The sequence below is a fragment of the Cyphomyrmex costatus genome, unplaced genomic scaffold (genome assembly GCF_001594065.2).
Source record: "Cyphomyrmex costatus isolate MS0001 unplaced genomic scaffold, Ccosl1.0 scaffold133, whole genome shotgun sequence".
Lineage (NCBI taxonomy): Eukaryota > Metazoa > Arthropoda > Insecta > Hymenoptera > Formicidae > Cyphomyrmex > Cyphomyrmex costatus.
Genome location: NW_017275315.1, coordinates 889,035 through 908,554, shown reverse-complemented (window position 1 = coordinate 908,554; position 19,520 = coordinate 889,035). Strand labels below are relative to the sequence as shown.

The following is a 19,520-nucleotide window of genomic DNA, read 5'->3' as shown; positions in this document are numbered from 1 at the left end:
GGTGAAATTTACACTATGGCCGATACATTATTTCCACGAGCATTAACGCGCCGACGTTATTGCACTCTCCCCATTCCCACTTTGCCTCAACCCATCGCGGTCCTCTTCCTCCTCGAACCGACCGTCGGGAATTGCGCGACTTCCCTCGACAATGGATCATCACGTCTTCGTACGTGTCAGTGAAAGGAAAAAAATTCGCCCGCCAGCAGGGCTGCGAATGCCTGAATATCGCTTCGAGGATGTATGCTACTGCTTGTCCTTTGTCGTCGGGGATCGCGCTTTAGAATAGCTCGTTTTCACCACACAATTGTCGCCCGTGACAAGCAGCTAGCGATATTGCTCCCGGCTAATGTATTCGCATGAAAAACGAAGAAAATGATTTTCTTTTTCTTGGATAATCAGTCGTGGGTATTATAATTTCTATGCTAAACTTGGCAGGAGTGAATTTATATTGTAATATAAAAATATAAAGAGAAAAAATATATATAGTATATATATATGCAGGGTAAAAAAATATAACATTTTTATTCTTTCTCTGTTAGGAGCGAAGTATATTTTTTGATCGTGTTATTTTTTTGCTATTTTATATAAACTATTCTGTTCGAATTCACCGTTTTAATATGCATCTTTTATGTACACGCATTGCTGTGTATTCGCTTATTGCAGAAATTAACGATTAAAAGCACGGAGATTTTTAATTCATTAATTTGGGACACAAGTGAGAACTTTAACGAATCGGTATCTCAGAATCGCGTATATTTGTGTTTATTAATTATTTATCTGTCTCGTTTTCTCTCATTCGGTGATATTTGTTCGACAGGCAAATTCCGATACCGAGATCCCTTCTTTCCGGTGTGAGAGACGATGGAATGAATTTTCACTCTGCTATGTTGATGGCCGTGGAACATACGTCGATACCTTTTATTGGTGCCTGCTTCTCGTGTCGTCACCCACTCATATTTTTGCCAAGCGTTGTATGTATGTTCTCTTCTGCTCTCGCTTTGCCTCTTTTTCTCTGAAAATTCAACACCGAGCTCTGATGTAACTGGGGCCATTTTAACTGCCGATAGTGTCTACAAAGATATTGTGATCTGAGACAATATTTATCGGCTGGGTATAGGAAAAAGCATGTAATAAAAATAAAATTTATAAAAATGTATGTATTGCCAAATTAATAACACATTCATTAAAATTTATAGTCTTATTTGTTAAATACATTAAATCAATTTCTTTTTTTTTTTTTAAGAATTGAGTGTCAACATTTGTTTACAGAGTGTTATTTCTCTCTTCAATATTTCTTTTCAATCAAGAAAAGAATCTAATTTTCCTCGAGAGACATTTTCTTTTTCAAGAAATAAAAATTATTGTCAAATTTATCGGCAACGTTTTAATATTTCTGATGTAGTATAACGTGAGAATTGGAAGAACACTTCGGTATTATGTCTTCTGTGTTTTGAAACGGTTTTGAGCATGACCGGCATTCTTGAATAGATCGGCGATCTATTTTCACACATGTGTATATATATCTATATCTATATATATCTCTCTATGTATTCACCATGCATGTTCTGAGTTGCGACCACTTACAGACATCGAACATTCGCAAGTAGTTTCAGAACTCCGTCTGTGCGTTGGTAGACCCAATATCGGAATTTATGAATAATTCCAAAAGCTGCGGCAACTGTACCAGGCTTTTCTATCGAGAACACAAGGAGAAAAGATATCGTTGCGCTTCATCTCATTTGCGTAATATGAATATAGTGAGGCCTCGACATTGCTATTGCAGGCGTGAGAAACATCAGTTTACGATTTCTTATCAGGAAATATCTAACGGTTATTTCTTTTACAAACTGTATTACATATAAATAGGTAAAGGAAGATAGTGATAACCTATTGTTTATAATACGTTTCCTGCATAAAATTTAAATTTTGATATTTAGGTAGATATCTCAAAGTATTATAATATGCATTTATTGTAATTTATAAATATTATGATGAATCATAATATTAGTAATAGTTTAAAAGTTATTAATCTATTAAATTATGTAATTAATACTGTTAAACGTTAATTTGTTGAGATGTATAAATTTATCACAAAAACACGATTGTTTAGAAGAGTGTTGAATCTTTATTTTTCAAAGAAGGATAGGAAACAAAATATTATTTTTTTTTTTAGATGTAATTCGAATTTCGTATGCCTGCAACTTTTTGATTCCCCTGAAGAAGTATTATCATCTGTTGCAAACCGTGTAAAAACTCTCGAGAACTTGTTACAGTTTACAGTTTTGCTTGTAGAGTTGATAAAACAAGAAAAAAAAGTTAATTCTAAGGAAGAAGATCGTTGTTTAGAATAGGTTCGTGAGGTGCGGGTACTCCGATATTGCGTGTGTAACTTGAAATGGCTACACGACTCGCTTAACTGGTGCAGTTAACAACAGTGTGTTAAGTTCATTGCTGTTACTTCTAAAATTTCATTCCAAAGTTTCACGGCTCGACACGACAAAGCTTACGGTAATCGCAACAATTGCGCAACACCTTACACGAAGAAACGTATTCGAAACACTTCAGAATAATTAGAATTATTTTCGTATGTCCTTACGAAAGATTATTCTAAGTATGATATAGGTATAACGCTGAAAATAAATAATTTATTTGATTATGTACCTATCTTTTCGTAATTCATTATAAAAAAATGTATTCCAAGAAATTGAAAAATTGAGATTTCGAGATCTCGCAGGATTGGTGTACCGATTTTATCAAACTAGTCGCAATCGAAAGCTCATACTGATATATTATAAAACTGTCATTAGATTTTTTATTACGGTTTTTAGGTATTATGTGACTTCTTTTTTTAAATCGAAAATGTAAAAAGTGAAAATTTTTATGTATGTATGTATGTATATATGTTTATATTTATTCTATATGCACACATACAAAAAATTTCACTTTTCACGTTTCCGCTTTAAGGAAAAAGTAACATGATCGCTATCCTGAGATATTTTAACCGAAATAAAAGTTTGACAAAAGAATTCTGGATAAGTTTGGCAGCGCCGCGACATTTGTTTACGCAGTGACATTCACGTTATTCACGTCAAATGGCCCATTCGATCAATCAATCTTTTTGCTTATGTACTTGACGTCCCGCCGCTACCGCGTCGCTTGATATAATAATATAACGATTAATAAGAGTACGATGTAGTTATTAGAAAGAGAATGAGAGAGAGAGAAAGAGTGCAAATTTCTTCATACAACATATATTTATAAGATACTTGAGTACATGAGTTTCAAACGTTTCGACTTCTTCTTAAATCATCTTCAGTGAATTGAAAACAAAAAAAGATAGGAAGGAATAGAAATGCAGAAATCTTAAGTAACTTGGTAAGATATGCTGATGCTTGTGCCTGTTTTTTTCATTGCGGGATATGTCTTAACAAATAGATGATATTATAATTGCACGATTTTAAGAACAATTTTTTATTTTCTTTATGGAGTGTTGAAGACCTTTCGAAAAACACGTTTGAATGGTCGACGATTAATCTTTTTGCAATGCTTATTACAAAAGCCGATACTTAGTCACGTTGTTTTCGCAGTAGATTACAAATCTCTCGACGCAGAACGTTTGTAAGAGCATATTTTATATCCGCTTATCTCTCTCAACCATTGCACTAAGACATCTGGCAAGTCTAGGATAGAAGATATCTTTCTGTCTGCTCCATCTTCTTTACATATATGTATGGCGTTGAACAACGTAGCACACCGTATATTTTGCAAGTTTCTTCCAAGTTTTGCAATTCTCGTGCGATTTTATCCCTTTCTCGGAATATTAACAAAAAAAAAAAAAAAACTTGGCAAAGCTGCGAAGCAATTTACGAGCACAACGAGATTTTCTATTTTCTTTTTTTTTCCCCCCATTTTTTTTATTTTCTTGAACGAAGTCGATAAAAGCGAGAACTCCCGATGGAGTGGTTGAAACGCAATTTTTGCAGAAACTTCGGTTCTTTCTGCGCAAACTTTCGGCGCTGATACTTTTTCAAATCGATTGAATTACGGAGGAGTACCTTCCGTCAAACTATTTCAATGCGCTCTTTAAAAAGCGCATTAAAGGATCACGAAGTTGGGCACGACGCCGCCGTTTAGCTCCTGAGATTCTATAGGAATAAGAATAAGAATCGCGAACTTTTGCCGATAAAATATGGGATAGCTATAACGGCGATATTCAATAATATTATCAGACATTACGTTATATATATGAAAATCAATTGTTGTACGTACAAAAAAATAGAATACTTTTGAATAGAAATGTCAGATGTAACATAGTATATATTTTTAAACAATAACATATATGTTATACGTATTGTATATTTTTAAGTTCTCCAAGCTAATATTTGTTTCGTAAAACATTTTGTTTGGTAAAATGGCCGTATTCAAAACGTTTATTTTGCATGCATTGAAATTTTTTTTCGTGCTGATTGAATTATACTTTTAGATCTAGAGGAATAGTTTTATCTCAGCGAGGAAAATTTCTAACAATTGTAAAATAATAAAGAACAATAAAAACAACTCAATTAAGTGAAAAATTTTAAATTATAAAAAGATTAAGAGGCAACATTTTAATTGTTATCCGCTAATTTAGTTTAATAATTCTTATATATATCAAGTAACATTTTATGTTACTTTATATATAATTATTAATATTAATTGGAATAGACATTTCAATCTACAATTAGGTCATCTTTGATACAAAATAAGCGTGTTTAATTTATTTATAACAGTTTTTTTACAGTATCTTTTTTTATCATAATAGAAATACAGCTTTTTGCACAAATTTCTGCTGCCAATCTTTATTGCATCTTTAAATCTGAATATCGTGAGACGTTTTTGTGTCTAATTAATAATTAAGAATATCTAATGGATATTCGTGTTAAATAACTTCTTGACGGAACCGCTTAAACACGATTCGCGGCGAATTTCCCCGAGCACGAGCGACAGCATGCCCTTTTCTCGATCGACTGCGAAACTGACTGCGATTCCCTGAGGACACACAGTGACGTTTCCGTATTTTCAGAACGGTCCGACGACGAGGGCGATAAAGTGAAATGGCGTGGATTCCTCGGGAATGGCCGCGAGGGTCTCGTCGTTTTTACCATTACCGATAATCTTTCCCTCTCTTACTTTTTCTTTCTCTTTCTCTATCTCATTTTTTTCTCTTTTGCAAAAAACACCTCTTCCTCCATCATGACAAGACGCGAGCAAGCCTTCCTTCGCTCTTTAACGTGAGTACGTATAGAGGTTGATCCACTTAAGGTATGAAACATGATTATAGCGGAAATTAGGGAAGCTACGTAGGACGCTAGGAATAAATTGGACAAGTTGGAAGGATATACGATTCCTCTTATCACGTTTTCCCCTAAAAATAAAGTTAACTTTTCTAGTGATTGATGTTTCCTTATTATTTGTTCAATATTTATTATTGAATGAATGTTACGATCTCAATTTAAAGATTTGTAATTTTCATGAAAATTCGTTAATTACAAGATTAACGAAATTTTCTTAAAATATTGACTAAGTTAGTATATTATAGTATTACGCTTTTATCGTTCTTTACAGAAAAACTGAATCGTATGTTTTTAGCTAATTAAAAGATGATTAAATAAATTATCTATAATTTTTGTACCGACCGTAAATTGTCTACTAACAATGAAGGAATTAAACGCCTATAACGGTCAAAGCTGGATCAAAGTGCTAATAATAAGTATGAGTGAATTCTTATATACCACATATGTAGCCCCCCCTTTTAAATGCGCGCTGATACATCAGACATATAACGCATAAATACTACAGTAGTATTATAATATCACCGAATAATACTTGATTAATTTAAATATAAGAATGATAATTTAAAATTCGTAAATACATCGGATCTCAATAATCTTATTCTTTATATTACGAAAAATATCACAAGTTGGCGTTTCGTCCCGGTTTCCACTACTGGACTCATCAGTAAGGCAATGTAATGGAAACCTACCTTAGACGCCTTGGGGAGATGTTAGAAAGAAGTTCTATATAAACAATCACTCACATAATTCGGCACTTGCGAGAATTGGAATGAGTAACTATAGACCTCTGTTGGCTAGTCAACGTAGTGATATTCTTCGTAATATTCTTAATATTTAAATATGTAATTAAAGCGCATTTTTCAGGCCGCGCGAGTTAAACTAACTATAATTTAATATCTAAGGTAGGTTTCCATTACATTGCCTTACTGATGAGTCCAGTAGTGGAAACCGGGACGAAACGCCAACTTGTGATATTTTTCGTAATATAAAGAATAAGATTATTGAGATCCGATGTATTTACGAATTTTAAATTATCATTCTTATATTTAAATTAATCAAGTATTATTCGGTGATATTATAATACTACTGTAGTATTTATGCGTTATATGTCTGATGTATCAGCGCGCATTTAAAAGGGGGGGCTACATATGTGGTATATAAGAATTCACTCATACTTATTATTAGCACTTTGATCCAGCTTTGACCGTTATAGGCGTTTAATTCCTTCATAAATAAATTATATTATTATGTCGCTCTATATTAAGTACGTAACATACCAAGATACGTAAACACCAAGAGAGAAAATGTCTCAATGTTAAAAAAGTATTTTCCAGTAAACTAAGAATAAAATAACATTAATTTTATAATTTCATACTCAACAATACAAATGTACCAAAATGTTACAATACATTGTAACAGTTACATTCTTAAATGTGAAATTCTAACGTTGATGTTATATTACTGTTAGTTCTTAGTTGACGTTTATTGGAAAATATTTTTTTAATATTAGAAAATTTTCTCTCTATGAATTTCATCATTGGTTCGTGCATGGGAAATATTATACCTATATATAGTTTAATCAAAATTAATAAAACTTTGTTATATAATTAGGGGAGCTTGAAATTTTATTGTGCTTACGTAAAATTGGATTAATTTTTCGAGAATTCAGTCACGTTGCCATGACGGGGCGAAATTTCTCATTTGTCATTCGTGATATCAAGTCAAAATTGAAGGCCCATTTCAAGGAGCACTCGATCAAAACGAACATATAACGTGTTGCTAAGTTTCTCCACGCGTTTTAAATTTGCGCGTTGTCGCTCCATCGTACGAGCGATCCATCATCTTCTTGTCGGCGAAAACTCGAGCTCGCGACTAGTACGGAGCAACCGTCGCCCCTGTTTCGCTATCCCATTTCGCACCAAGAGTAATGCGCATACCCGATGAAACCAACAGTAGCCATAGCTTCGCTGCCGCGAGACTGACTGAGAGCCAAATAAATGACTAAATATTATTCCGCACGGCCAGAGAAGTACGCTCTCGTCGGTCAAAATCAGACGGGGGCTCAGAGAATGCAAATGCGATATAAATTGGAATGTAATATGATACGCGAAATATGAATGTAATATGATTATATTACTACGCGTCTACGAGCTAGATATAAGGGAAAATGAATGGGGATATAAGGGAATATCAGGGATTTTGATTAACCACGGTTATTAATCTTTTGCGCGTGCATTTACAAACGTTAAAATATTTAATTACTTTCACAATCATATTCTAATTTGCATCTATGAAGCATGTATTTTAATCGTTATCTGTATTTTGGTATACTATCAGTTTAGCTTTCGCTTCGCACTGTTATTCTCAGGTGCTTTTGAACTCTACTCTGCAATGTATACTCGCAAAAGGTGCGTGCATGACTAGGCAGTCAATTCACGTCCCACAGACGATCCTTCGCACACAATACCAATCCGCGTTCCAATAGCCAAGCCATAATTTTAATGAAATTCCTGGGAACACATCGCGGTCTCCGAATTTCAATCCTTTATAAAAAAAAAAAAACGGGTCAGCTCTCCATGCGAGCTGCTGCGGAGAATGTTCCACGACGACGTCGATATTTTATTTTTCCTCGGTCCAGGAACGCGGTCAAAGTGGTGCTTGCTGAAAAAAAAAGAAAAACGGGAGTATTCCGAAACAGAAAATAGCGCTCGTTGGGAGGGAGTGTACGGCGACGGATAAAAATTCTCAGGGGATAATAGGAATTTTTCGTTGAGATAAACGCGCATCGCGTGCAGATGCGCGAATAAGTTCAAAGCGGAGCTTATGCAATCGAAGTGCAGTGCCAGTATTCATATCGAGAACGTAAAACGAAACAAAGTAGAGACTAAAATCGTAATCCTTTTAGACTCGATATAGTTTAATAATTCTGCTGCTTCACATTCTGTAGCATAACAATCGTAATGTCCGAAGCATTTTTTTGAAACTTTGAATAAATCATAAAAATCACGATTTATATAAACAACAAATTTAGATTTTAATAATTTTTTGTAGGATAAAATTTTGAAAAAAAAAAAAAACAAACATGGATTTTAATTCATCGCTCGTGAATCTCGTCAACGGTGCACTAATTGCGAATAAAATTTCAATTCCTGTTCGACTATCATATACCGACTTGCCACATCTGCAATTGTCAGAATATTACGTGGTAATAATTCACTATTACACAAGCAACAATAACAAGCAGTAACTAGAAAATAACGAATATCCGCTTGAACTGTTTATTGTTTACGCGTAAATGGCAATTTCATAGCAGGCGCTCATTTAATTCGCACATTTACGATTAATTTTGTCGGAATAATGGTTCCAGTTCCTTTCTTTCGCTTCTCCCCCTCCCGACGAGGTAATTACTTTAGTGTATTTGCTATGCCCCCCCCCCTCCCCCCGATATACGAGAATATTTCGCCGTGTTCTAAAGCGTATATATGATTCGCGCGTTAATTAATATCCCTTCGCGAACCGCGAGCGTTGCAAGATTTATAGCTCGCGAGGTGTAGCAGAAATTTTCCTGACGCGCGGAATGAAATGTGGAATTTACTATGCCGAGGGTCTTAGCGCGCCCGTTTACGCTAGCTATGGGAGAAGCGGAATAGAGAACTCTCGCGGCGGCAGCTGGTGCTTCGTGGAAGTTCCACACGTTTCGGTGGCGTCATGGAATTTTTGCTTGTTCATGTCCGCCTGATGAATTAAGATCCCGCCAGCGATATAATTTCTCAAGCCTCTTTCTTTCCACCTCTGCAATTTACCATTGCCAGTACATTGACGGAGATCTCGTATTATGGTTTCGCGCGTTACGTATTAAAAATTAAAGCATTCGATGTATCAATGTAGTATAATACTCAAGACTCCATAAATATCGCGTTATGCTGCAAAACAAGAAGGATTTAAACAAAAAATGAAATCGTAACTAATGCTGCAGGTATATTTAACTGTTAGAAGGTCGAAGATACTCTTCTATCGTTGAAAACAACGAAAAATGAACCGCTTATCCATTATACTTTCTCAAGGTACTATATTTATTTCACTTCAACTTATTAATTGTACTGGTGTGCACCAGTTAGTGAGTTCGAAGAGCAATAAAATTCTTCGTCATTTGTCTTCGAATTGTCTGCGCCGCGTTCTCGGACACACAACCGGTTTAGCGACTGCTATAATTCTTGTAATTTCTTTATACGATGCAAAGGTCCAATATTGCGAACCGCGTCGTAAGACACGTCGTCGAGCGACGGTAGGGTACGCGAGAGAAAAAGCATTGTCGGCACGAAGGAAGGACGTGGATAGATAAATGAACACGTTGGCGAAGGAGTCAAGGAAGCGAGCGGAGCCGTGGGAATAAGAACTCGTAAGGGTGGCGAGTCGCCGGATGGAAGAATACACTCTTGATGCCGGTGATGATGGTGGTGGTGTCGTCGGGATAGGATAAAACCATCGCCATGCTTGCCACCATCGTCTTTTTTCGTTGTTGTCGCGGCGCGACGTTCCGTTGTTCCCTCCCTTCCATTAAGCTAGCCGGTATTAATTCCGTCCCCGCGACAGCGAATGAATGCACCTGTGCGGGATGCCGAGACCTTTCAACCTGGCTTTAATGCGACCCGCATAAAAATATATCTTTGATTACTCGCGCTAATGATCCGCGTCGCATACTATGCAGATTTTGCTGCTCACGAATGTGTACGAATACCGTTCGGATTATAAACTCTGAGAAATTCTTTTTATCATTCTTTATTTAGTTACATATACCTATTTGTATAGCTGCTTATTTCATATCGTTGTAAATTGCTCGTACAAAATTATTGACAAATGTTTTAATACCTCGAATAGTATATTAGGAAGTTCGAAATTAACTTTGCCGCTCGCGACATTGTCTATAATTATCCTTCATCAAATTTCTCTCAAATTCACCAAGTACCCAACAATTAAAATATTCCCTTACATATTATTAGTGAAATGTCATTCGCGTGTGTAATTTTAGTTCATTTATTCGCGATACACTATATACCAATTTTCTCTATTTTGAATAACACATTAATGTCGTAGATGTCATGCTGTAGTTGCAGATATAATCTCGCGACAATTTGAACGGGGCCGAAAGTTATAAAACAAGTCGTAAATCCGCGAATTCGCCGCGGCTTATGAGGGCGGAATCTGCATCTGGCTCGTAGCACGGAAATGCTGTATTATTCATGCGAATAATCTCACAAAGGAGATATGTACGTGAGGTCGGGTGGGCGCCCGCGTAAATCGGAGAACGCACCAAGCAGTCGATATTTTCGCGATTATTCGTTCGACGTCGTAATTTGATTCATCGCACCTAAGGCCAATCCTTATAGAATATTCTCCGAATCCCCGGGCGCGAGCAAGTGATTTAGTAAGGCGAGTTTACGGTGCCGTTTTGTTACCGCCGCTGCTTGAATTATACACAAGTCAGACTCCTCTCGCATTCGGGCACGTATATCTAATTCCCCATCCACGTTACCGCACCTTTAAACATGAACGCCGCCGCGGCGTTACGTTTAACTAAAAATGCTACTCGAATAAAATCTGAGTGACAAAGTGACACATTACGTTTATTCTTACTATTGCAACCTAAGTAATAAAATTTTAAAACTTTTCTAAAAACATTCCCATCGCGAAAATTGTTTTATTCCGACTCAAATAATAGGATCTTTGATTCACTTTCAAAAAATATTCTTTATTATTCCTCGAAATACAAATGATCGTCGTCTTGACATTCTTTTTGGTATTTTTACTTTTTCAAAAATATATTCTTATTGGTACGATCTTTCTATTCCAATCAAAGTGTAATGGCAGTTTTAATTCTCCGATAAAAATTATTATTCCTTGAAGAAAACTATTAAACTAAAATTTAAAAACTAAAATTCAAATGTGTGTGTGTGTATATGTGCTATACAGTCTTTCCTGACCAACTTAAATTTTATCAAATTAAAAAATAAAAAATCTCAAGTGGTTTTATCTTTATCATTTACTTAACTCTAATGATGTGTCATTTACAAACGATTTCATATCAACAGGAAAATGTGTATCATTCATATAAAAGATTTGATACCAATAACTGATGTCAAGTTAAATCCTATACCAAATTAAATAAAGAGTATAATCCAAGTAATACTATCGTTAATTTTTATACAATGATTTATATTACTCTTGAAGGATCATCCTATCCTTCAATATTCTTTTTAAAATTATTATTATTATTACAATTCATTCAAAGATATTTTCGCTTCCAATCAAAGTAGTGTCTTTAATTCTTTTTCAAAATATTATATCACAAAATTGTTTTATACACTCAACAGCAAAATTAAAGCATCACTTATCCTGCCCCTCAAAAATAGGCAAATTTCGAAAGAGTGTAAATTTCTTAAATAATCGTAAAAAAATTTGTAAAAAAACATTCTAAAGCTTGAAATCTCTACTTTCGAAAATGGTAATTGATATTTGGATTTGGTTGATTCTTTATGAAATTATACGGATACAAATGAAAGTGCGTCAAATCTCAAAAATTTTTACTATTGGGAGCACAAATTAGTTCGGTTCATTTTCCAAAAGATAATCGCCTCCAAAAACGAGTCATTTTTTCGAGATGGAATTCGAAAATTGCCTGAGAGATGGGAAAAAGTAGTAGCCAGCGATGGACAATACTTTAATTAATCTGTTCATTCATTTTGTTTTGAAATAAATGCATTTTTGAACACAAAAAACGGACCGAACTAATTTGTATACTTAATAACTTTGAGAAGTTCCATCGCGTGGATTTTTATACGAATTAAAAATCGTATAAAAATTCGGTTTAAAGCATTCAAAAGCGTGAACCTTTACCTTTAATTTTCTTTTTTGTTGAGCTCTGTACGATTTTTTTTCACCGAGTTAATCAACATCACAGTCACAGTCTCTCATAGGCAGTCGCATAGTCTCGCGTAAAAGGACACGGTAGTGTCACTGTGCATCGAGACGCTACCGTATCTCCTGATATCTCGTTACGCGCTTACGCAAGCCGTAACATGTTAATTAGTTTCGTAGCTTGCGCGTAAAACGCGCGAAACTATCGGAGTAGGGATTCCACAGTTTCCCTAGATTAATCATTACAGAATCTTGAGATAATTACGACACATTTTTAATTTGACTTTTTGACTGAATAATAATAACCTACATTCTTCTCAATAAATCGTAATAAATGAAAAATATTTTTGGCACTTTGATCTTTTAAAATTACGTTAATTAACTACTGTAATATATTATCATACACAATCTATAATTACATTATCTATTAATCTTATATACATTATTAATGTATAATTATATTATATTATTATATATAAATATTATATTACATTGTATTAACAATTACTATATAATTATATTATCATACAATCTGATTCGACATGTTCAAGTCGATCATACAATTTTTTAATTTTTTTTTTATTGTATGCTATTTAAGAGCGTGTCTCTAATCGAGTATCTTCGACAATTTCTACATTTTGCTTGAAAATAACTGGGTCATGGTCTCTGTGTATTATTAAGTCCAATTCGATCGATCGATTCTTCCTTGCCTGTTTTTTTTGCTTGTCTTTTCTATCCAAGTCTTTCTCGCGTCTCGACATGAAGAAATGGTCGAACACTCGTTCGTAAACTTAATTGTGAACAGGATGGAATTGCTTTCTGGTGGTTCGTTTCATTCACAGTGTTCGAGTAAGAGCAGTTTTGCGGAACAGAGGAGACGTACGAGTGTTTCACTTGGTTCTTAGCTTTCAGAATATATTTTCTAAAATTTTTTCTTTGGGAATCTTTAAAATTTTAGATTAATCCTTTGCGTTGGTAATGTACAGAATGTTCAAGTTATTTCGAAATATATGGTACATATATTAATTTCGACTAGTAAAGATTAAAATAAATAGCTACGTCCTTTAAAAATAATTTTCTTCTTTTATTATAGAAAAATATTCTTTGCCTGACAGATTCTGCTAAGAATTATTCTACCTTTTGTATAAAAAGGAATGATTAATTTTTTATTTTATTTTTCTTACGTTATTATTTCCTTGTTTACATTAACGAAATTAATATATCTTTCATATTAATTAATAAGTTACGTTAATAAAGGAACACAAGAATATGCATAATAAATTAGTTCTGATATTTTTATTTGAGGAAACACTCTTTATTTATTTTATTCTTTAAATTAATGCTTCTCCTTCATATTGAGTAGAATGCAAGTATATTTCTTTATACTTGCTCTATGGCGTGCACAAGTAGAAGCTCGAAAAATATTCAGCAAGGAAATAACCGGAGACGAGCGGAGGTAGATAGAAGAACTACATCTTCACGAATCGCTCATGTATACACGCGAACGAAGTGCATAAGGGCTGTGTGGGTCACCCTTTGGCTTTACTAGTGATGCAACCGCGGCGCCGTGAAGCGAATCGAATGCTCCAGATTCGGTCTCTTTGAATGAAGTCCGCAAAGGACATGGTAAAAACGCGAGCATTTTTAACTCTATATAAAAAGAACGTTGCTCAATGTACAAGGATGAGCACCTTAGCATCGAATAATTTGCACTTTTGTGATCGCAGATCGACTTGTACTTAATGAATATCGGTATATTTTACGTAATTTCCTTGTATTGTCGCTTATAATACCTTTAGAATTTCTTTTCTCGTAGCTCATAGTGATCGGAATCGTCTATTCAAGGAGCATACGATTTAAAAAATTTTGTAAGAATTAGCATTTTTAAAAACATGTAGATTGTTTTTTTTTATTTTTATATGGGAAGAAAGATATAAATTTTTTATGAATTTTTTAGTATATGTTATAGAAAATTTTCTATAATTAGTATATTATAATTGCAGATTCTCAAGAAATTTTGGAGTTCTACAGAATTGTTGAATAAATTAATTTTAAATTTCAAATTTTTTGTTTTAATTTATTATTTGACAAAAACAAAAATTAAATTGATTATTATTATTGTATTATATATAACATTCCATTCATGACGACAATAAATGATATATACACTATAATCGAGATACACTGTATAATTAATGTATAATTAATCTTTTATGAAATTATTACTTACAATTAATGCTTTAATGAATGAATTTTATGAATAATAAATTAATAATAGTATATTGTCACTATATATATATATATATATATATATATATACTGCGTACTACACAAATCAAGAAAAATGATACTTATAATTACAAAGATTGCATTAATTTTTTTTTATTATAACGAAATATTGAAAATATATTTTGTATGTTCTAATTGGACGCTAAAATCAAGTATTAAACTGTTATCTTATATTAATGTTAAACTATTAATTAAACAAATCGTCATTAATAGCTGAATCCCTAAATCTAACAAAGCTATTCAAGGACCTTCGGTGAGGTCGAGGACCTCGCGGCTTGCGTTGAACGGCAAAAAACGCGCGCGCAAACGCGAGAGAGGGCATTTCCGATACTCCAAGCGTCAAGCTGGTGTGGCACGCATCGCATGTTTCACGATTATGTACGTCGCTCGACGTGCACCGTCTGGGAGGACTTTCATTGAGCGGACAAGCCCCCAGGCACGGATTCTAGAGGGAGGAAAAAAAAATTGTCGATATGGGGCGTAGAGGATTGGCGTGCAAGTGGGATGAGGTTGGGCTGGTACCGAGGGGAAAAGGGGTATGAGGATGAGGTTGGACGTGGAACGGGCAGTCTGCCAGGAAAGAGAGCGGGGGTTGAGGAGGAGTCGAAAGGTAGGATGAGGCCCGCACGGCGTAGACGGGGACAGACAACGGTTTTACGTTGAGGGACGAAGGGATGAAAGAAAGAGATAAACAGAGAGGGAGGAAGAGAGAGAGAGAGAGAGAGAGAGAGAGAGAAGGGGAAGGAGCGGGAAGACAGAGATCGACGTTGGCTCTGGGATAGCGGTATAGCGAACGGGTTGATTGATTGGGCATGCTTGTATTGTTTCAGGAGGAAGCTGAATCGACGTAACGCTCCACGCCAGAATGGCCGGTTGGCCGTTCAGCACCGCGCTGCTGTTCAGCATCCTCATCCTTGTTCGCGGTAAGTAAGAACATGAGTGGGTTGTGCTTTCGGTGGTGAGCGAATCCAATCGGCTAGGCCGTGCCCATGCAAATGATCCTAGTACCGTCCCACGTGCGCTCGTTACAATGGTAATTTGGCTGCGCTCTTCAAAAATCCCTTCGGTTTTTAAAACGCTTGGATTATCATCGGGTCTGGCTTCGATGGTTGAATTTATAATGAATCCTCGAAGTGCGAGATGTTGTAGTTTGCAGATTTTGAATAAAATTGATGTTGTCTTGGAAGCATGTACTTTCAGAGCAGATATTCGATAAAATACTAGCAGAATCGTCGTAAAATTTGCGTAAAAATGACAAAGCACTGCACCGAGAATTATGTATACGTTCGCTTCTCTGCGGTATATAGTGAACGTGACACGGCTATTAGATCATACATAAAATTTAACAGTCTCATGTAACTATGCATACCACACACGCATGTGGTAAGCTGAACGTGTAATCCGCGTTACGGATGCGCATACGACTGCTTTCGCGCGGAAATAATCTCGCCGGCCTATTACTTGCGTTCTACAATTCAAATGCAATGCGTTCGCAACGTGCCCTCTACAGGGTAACGAGATTCGACTAATTTGCGATTACATTCGCGAGCTTCTTTCACATCGCGGAAATAAATGCGAACCGTTATTATGCAAAATGTCCGACGAGAAATGCAAACTCTAAAATGTCATTGTTTATGAGATATTATTAGACTCCGAATACTTTGTTAAACGAAAAATCATGAATTATATGTGCATATTTATGATGGAGAAAGAGACAAGAATTTCGTCTAGAATTTATAATATAAGATTATCTTATTTTTTCCCACGAAAACGTATTCTGTGAAACTCTTAGAGTGAAAGCTTACTTTGAAGAGTGAAATCTTATTTTTGAAAAATTAAAAATACTCCTTTTTTAAGACTACGGCTTAATTTGATCATTCTTTGTGAGATTCTACTTTAAAGAATTTAGAAGGTGCATGTTTTTACTGTACGTAGATATTTATGCTTGAAAATTTAGAGATGTTCTATATTAAAAAGTCAAAAGAAAAATATACAGGACACAGTCGTACTATTTATGTTACAAATCCGTAAATCAAAAATGTATAGGGAGAAGTTATTTGTTTTTTCAATATTGATTACCTATAATGCATTTGAGCATTTCACGACAGCAAACGCGCTACAATTGGTCGTGATGCGAATTATCACAGTTTCGTACAAATGGTTCATACAGACTGATCGTATTTTTTACTCGATTTTTGCGGCTGTCCGCGAAACGGCTCGCTTTACAGGCGTTTACAGGCGTATTCGTTACCTTCCGAATACACGATGCCCGCTCTCTCTTTCGACACGAGCACGGTTACCGGGTGCAGCCGCGAGTTCTCTCTCATTTTGCGGGGATACCCCGAAGTGTCCCAGGGTGTCCGATTGATTTTCTGCCACTTCGCAGCGTTTCGCTCGCTCGCGATGTCGAGTCCGACTCGAAAGCGCGTGACGAATCCGCCGCGCGGCTCAGCATCCGTTTAAATTATGGCCCGGCGGCAGTTTCGTTTATTCCAGAATCCATTATTCCACTAGAGCAACGGGGCAAACTTTCAGACGCAATTTGTAACCTTACCCTGTCCGTATAGTTACTTCTCATTCGCGCGCTTTGTAATCGAGAGGGTGTCTCGCCCCGCTGTGCGCGAACGTCGCCGTCGTTCCCAACGTCGTCGAACTTTAGCCATTAATAACTTTCCTTTTCGTCGAATTTCCTGATCGTTAAACTGGCACATCCGCTCGGCAGCTTCGTCGATCATCGTGACGGGAAAGGCCGTTCTTGAGGAAGTTGCGTACCTTTGGGATCGAAGACGACAATGTCAACGTGCTTCCTTGGATGTTATATTCGCTTCCAGATAGCGACATGGTCGAGCACTCCTAACTTAGTTTGTTGTAATCTTGCCAAGATAAATTAACAGAGCGTTGAACCGATAGAATTACATAAGTGATTTATTTCACAATCTAGCAGCTCGTTTATTTAAAATTTTGTAGATTTAGATTTGACATTTATGTCTACAATTATCTAGATTATTCTAGATATTGTCGTGTGTATAAAAATTATGATGAACAATAGTTTGATTAACGCAAATTTAATTAAACTCTAGATAGAAAATTTATTTTTATAGGATTTGTTCTATATTACTTGCAGTAGTAATTATGTCAGGAAAAAATGTCAATAGGCTGATCATGCTGCGCCTCTGCGACACAGTGTTCCCAGCCACTTCGGTAACGTTCCTATCACTCGTAATAGCGCGCTCGACTTTATTTATTGCGCTCCTATAAACGTCCCGAGCGATATTAAACCGCCAATAAATTCAACGTGTTTTATCGAATGACGATCCGATGTCGCGTTCGACAGGGTCGCAGATGTCCATGTAGTTACGCGCAATGTCTCGCCCTCGCGTGAAGCGCTGATATTCGTTAAATTTCTCGCTTATCGCAATTTCCAAACCTTACATTTTTATTTTTACAGCAATGATTATTATCTAGAACCAAAGACAGTTCCGAAAAGAAGGAATTGCTATAAGACATTATTACAGAAAAATGAATTTTCACAGTTTAATTATACGAGTTTACACATTGTAAAAGATAGCGATGTAAACTTAATATCACACATGTGGTGTCTATATAATTTTTACTATGTTGATGTTACATCAACACCAATAGTATCGATTTAACATCATGGATTTTAAATCTACATACTCATAGTGTTAAATCTACACCATAATGGTGTTGATATAAACATCAGGGATTTTAAATTCTCCCTATGTTGATATTAGTTTAATATCTACATGATGAGAATTGTATAGATGAGGGTCAAATCCACACCAGGGATATTAAATTTACATCTTACATTTTTTAGAGTGCAAATAAATATTTATAAACAAAAATTAAGAATTAAAACTTTTTTCTTCTACCACTCTAAACTTGGAATCAAATGGAGCGCAACTGCAAAAGAAGTTATAATATTTTCCTCGCATATTTTTTAATCTTATTAATTAATAAAATTATTTTATCGCTTATCTGACTTATTCAAGTTGAAATTAATTTCTAATTAGCGATAAACGCAGGTTTCTCTTTGTTGAAAATTTTGCGTTAAATTATACCTTGTTTCGATTACACTGCACTCTCTTTAACGGACAGCAAACACTCCATTCTCTGGGTCTTCATTCTGCGGTATTATTTGTGCAGCCGTGAGATATCTGTAAAAATTCTCGAATCGGTGCCTTGGATTCGTGTTAATCGAGCCGGAAAGTCTGTCTTTTTTCGTGTCTTTGCCACCTTCGCTCGGCAAGTCTATTCGCCGTACTCTTTCATCTTCCGTAGATGTGCATAAAACGTATCATCGGAGGAATACGAGAAACAAAAGAAAACATAATCAGCAAAAGGGAAGGGGAGAAAGTGAACGCGTGGAGGCATAAGCCATTTCTGAAGAGAAGAATAGCAGAAAAAAGAGGGAACACAACAGATTGAGAGAAAGAGAACGAAGAGAAAGAGAAAGGAGAGTGCGCGGAGTGATTTGGAAGGTAGTCGCAGCTTGGCCGAGGGGATGGAGGATAGGGATAAGAAAAGAGAAAAACGCGACCGGGGGGGAGAAAACGCGGAGAAAAAAAGACGAGGAAAACGCTCGGCTGTGTCGTGAAACGACGGTGTTAGGTGGCGACGCGGTGGCTCGAGCCAAAGTTGGAAGCCGGAAGGTGGTGGAGGTGGTGGTGAAGATGGGTGGATCGGGGGTACGAGACTGCTTTCTTAAAGATGCGAGTCGGCGCGCACTTGTTGCGCCGCGAGGTGGAGGGTGAGGAGAAGGTCGACGGCGAGGAAAGAAACGACCACCGTGGGGCGGTGAGGGACTCACCGGGGTTACGGGCGAAGGAAAGATAGTCGGGGTGGCGAAAGGGTGGAACGGAGAAAGGAATGAGTACGAATTGAATTGATTCTCTTTCACGGGCCAGCATTACTTTTCTTTACTGCCGCCCAACTCCTGACCAGGCAGCAACTCGCGAC

General features: G+C 36.0%; 1 protein-coding gene across 1 annotated transcript in view; it reads left to right on the top strand.

Moving 5' to 3' along the window:
* The window catches only part of LOC108782726 (Down syndrome cell adhesion molecule-like protein Dscam2), a 168,966-nt gene that overhangs the window by 11,335 nt on the left and 138,111 nt on the right, over positions 1-19,520 (top strand). The window contains exon 2 of the mRNA XM_018551080.1: positions 15,371-15,463. Within this exon, the coding sequence (XP_018406582.1) occupies positions 15,406-15,463 (58 nt within the window). The 5' untranslated portion in view covers positions 15,371-15,405. The remainder of the gene's footprint in view (positions 1-15,370; positions 15,464-19,520) is intronic.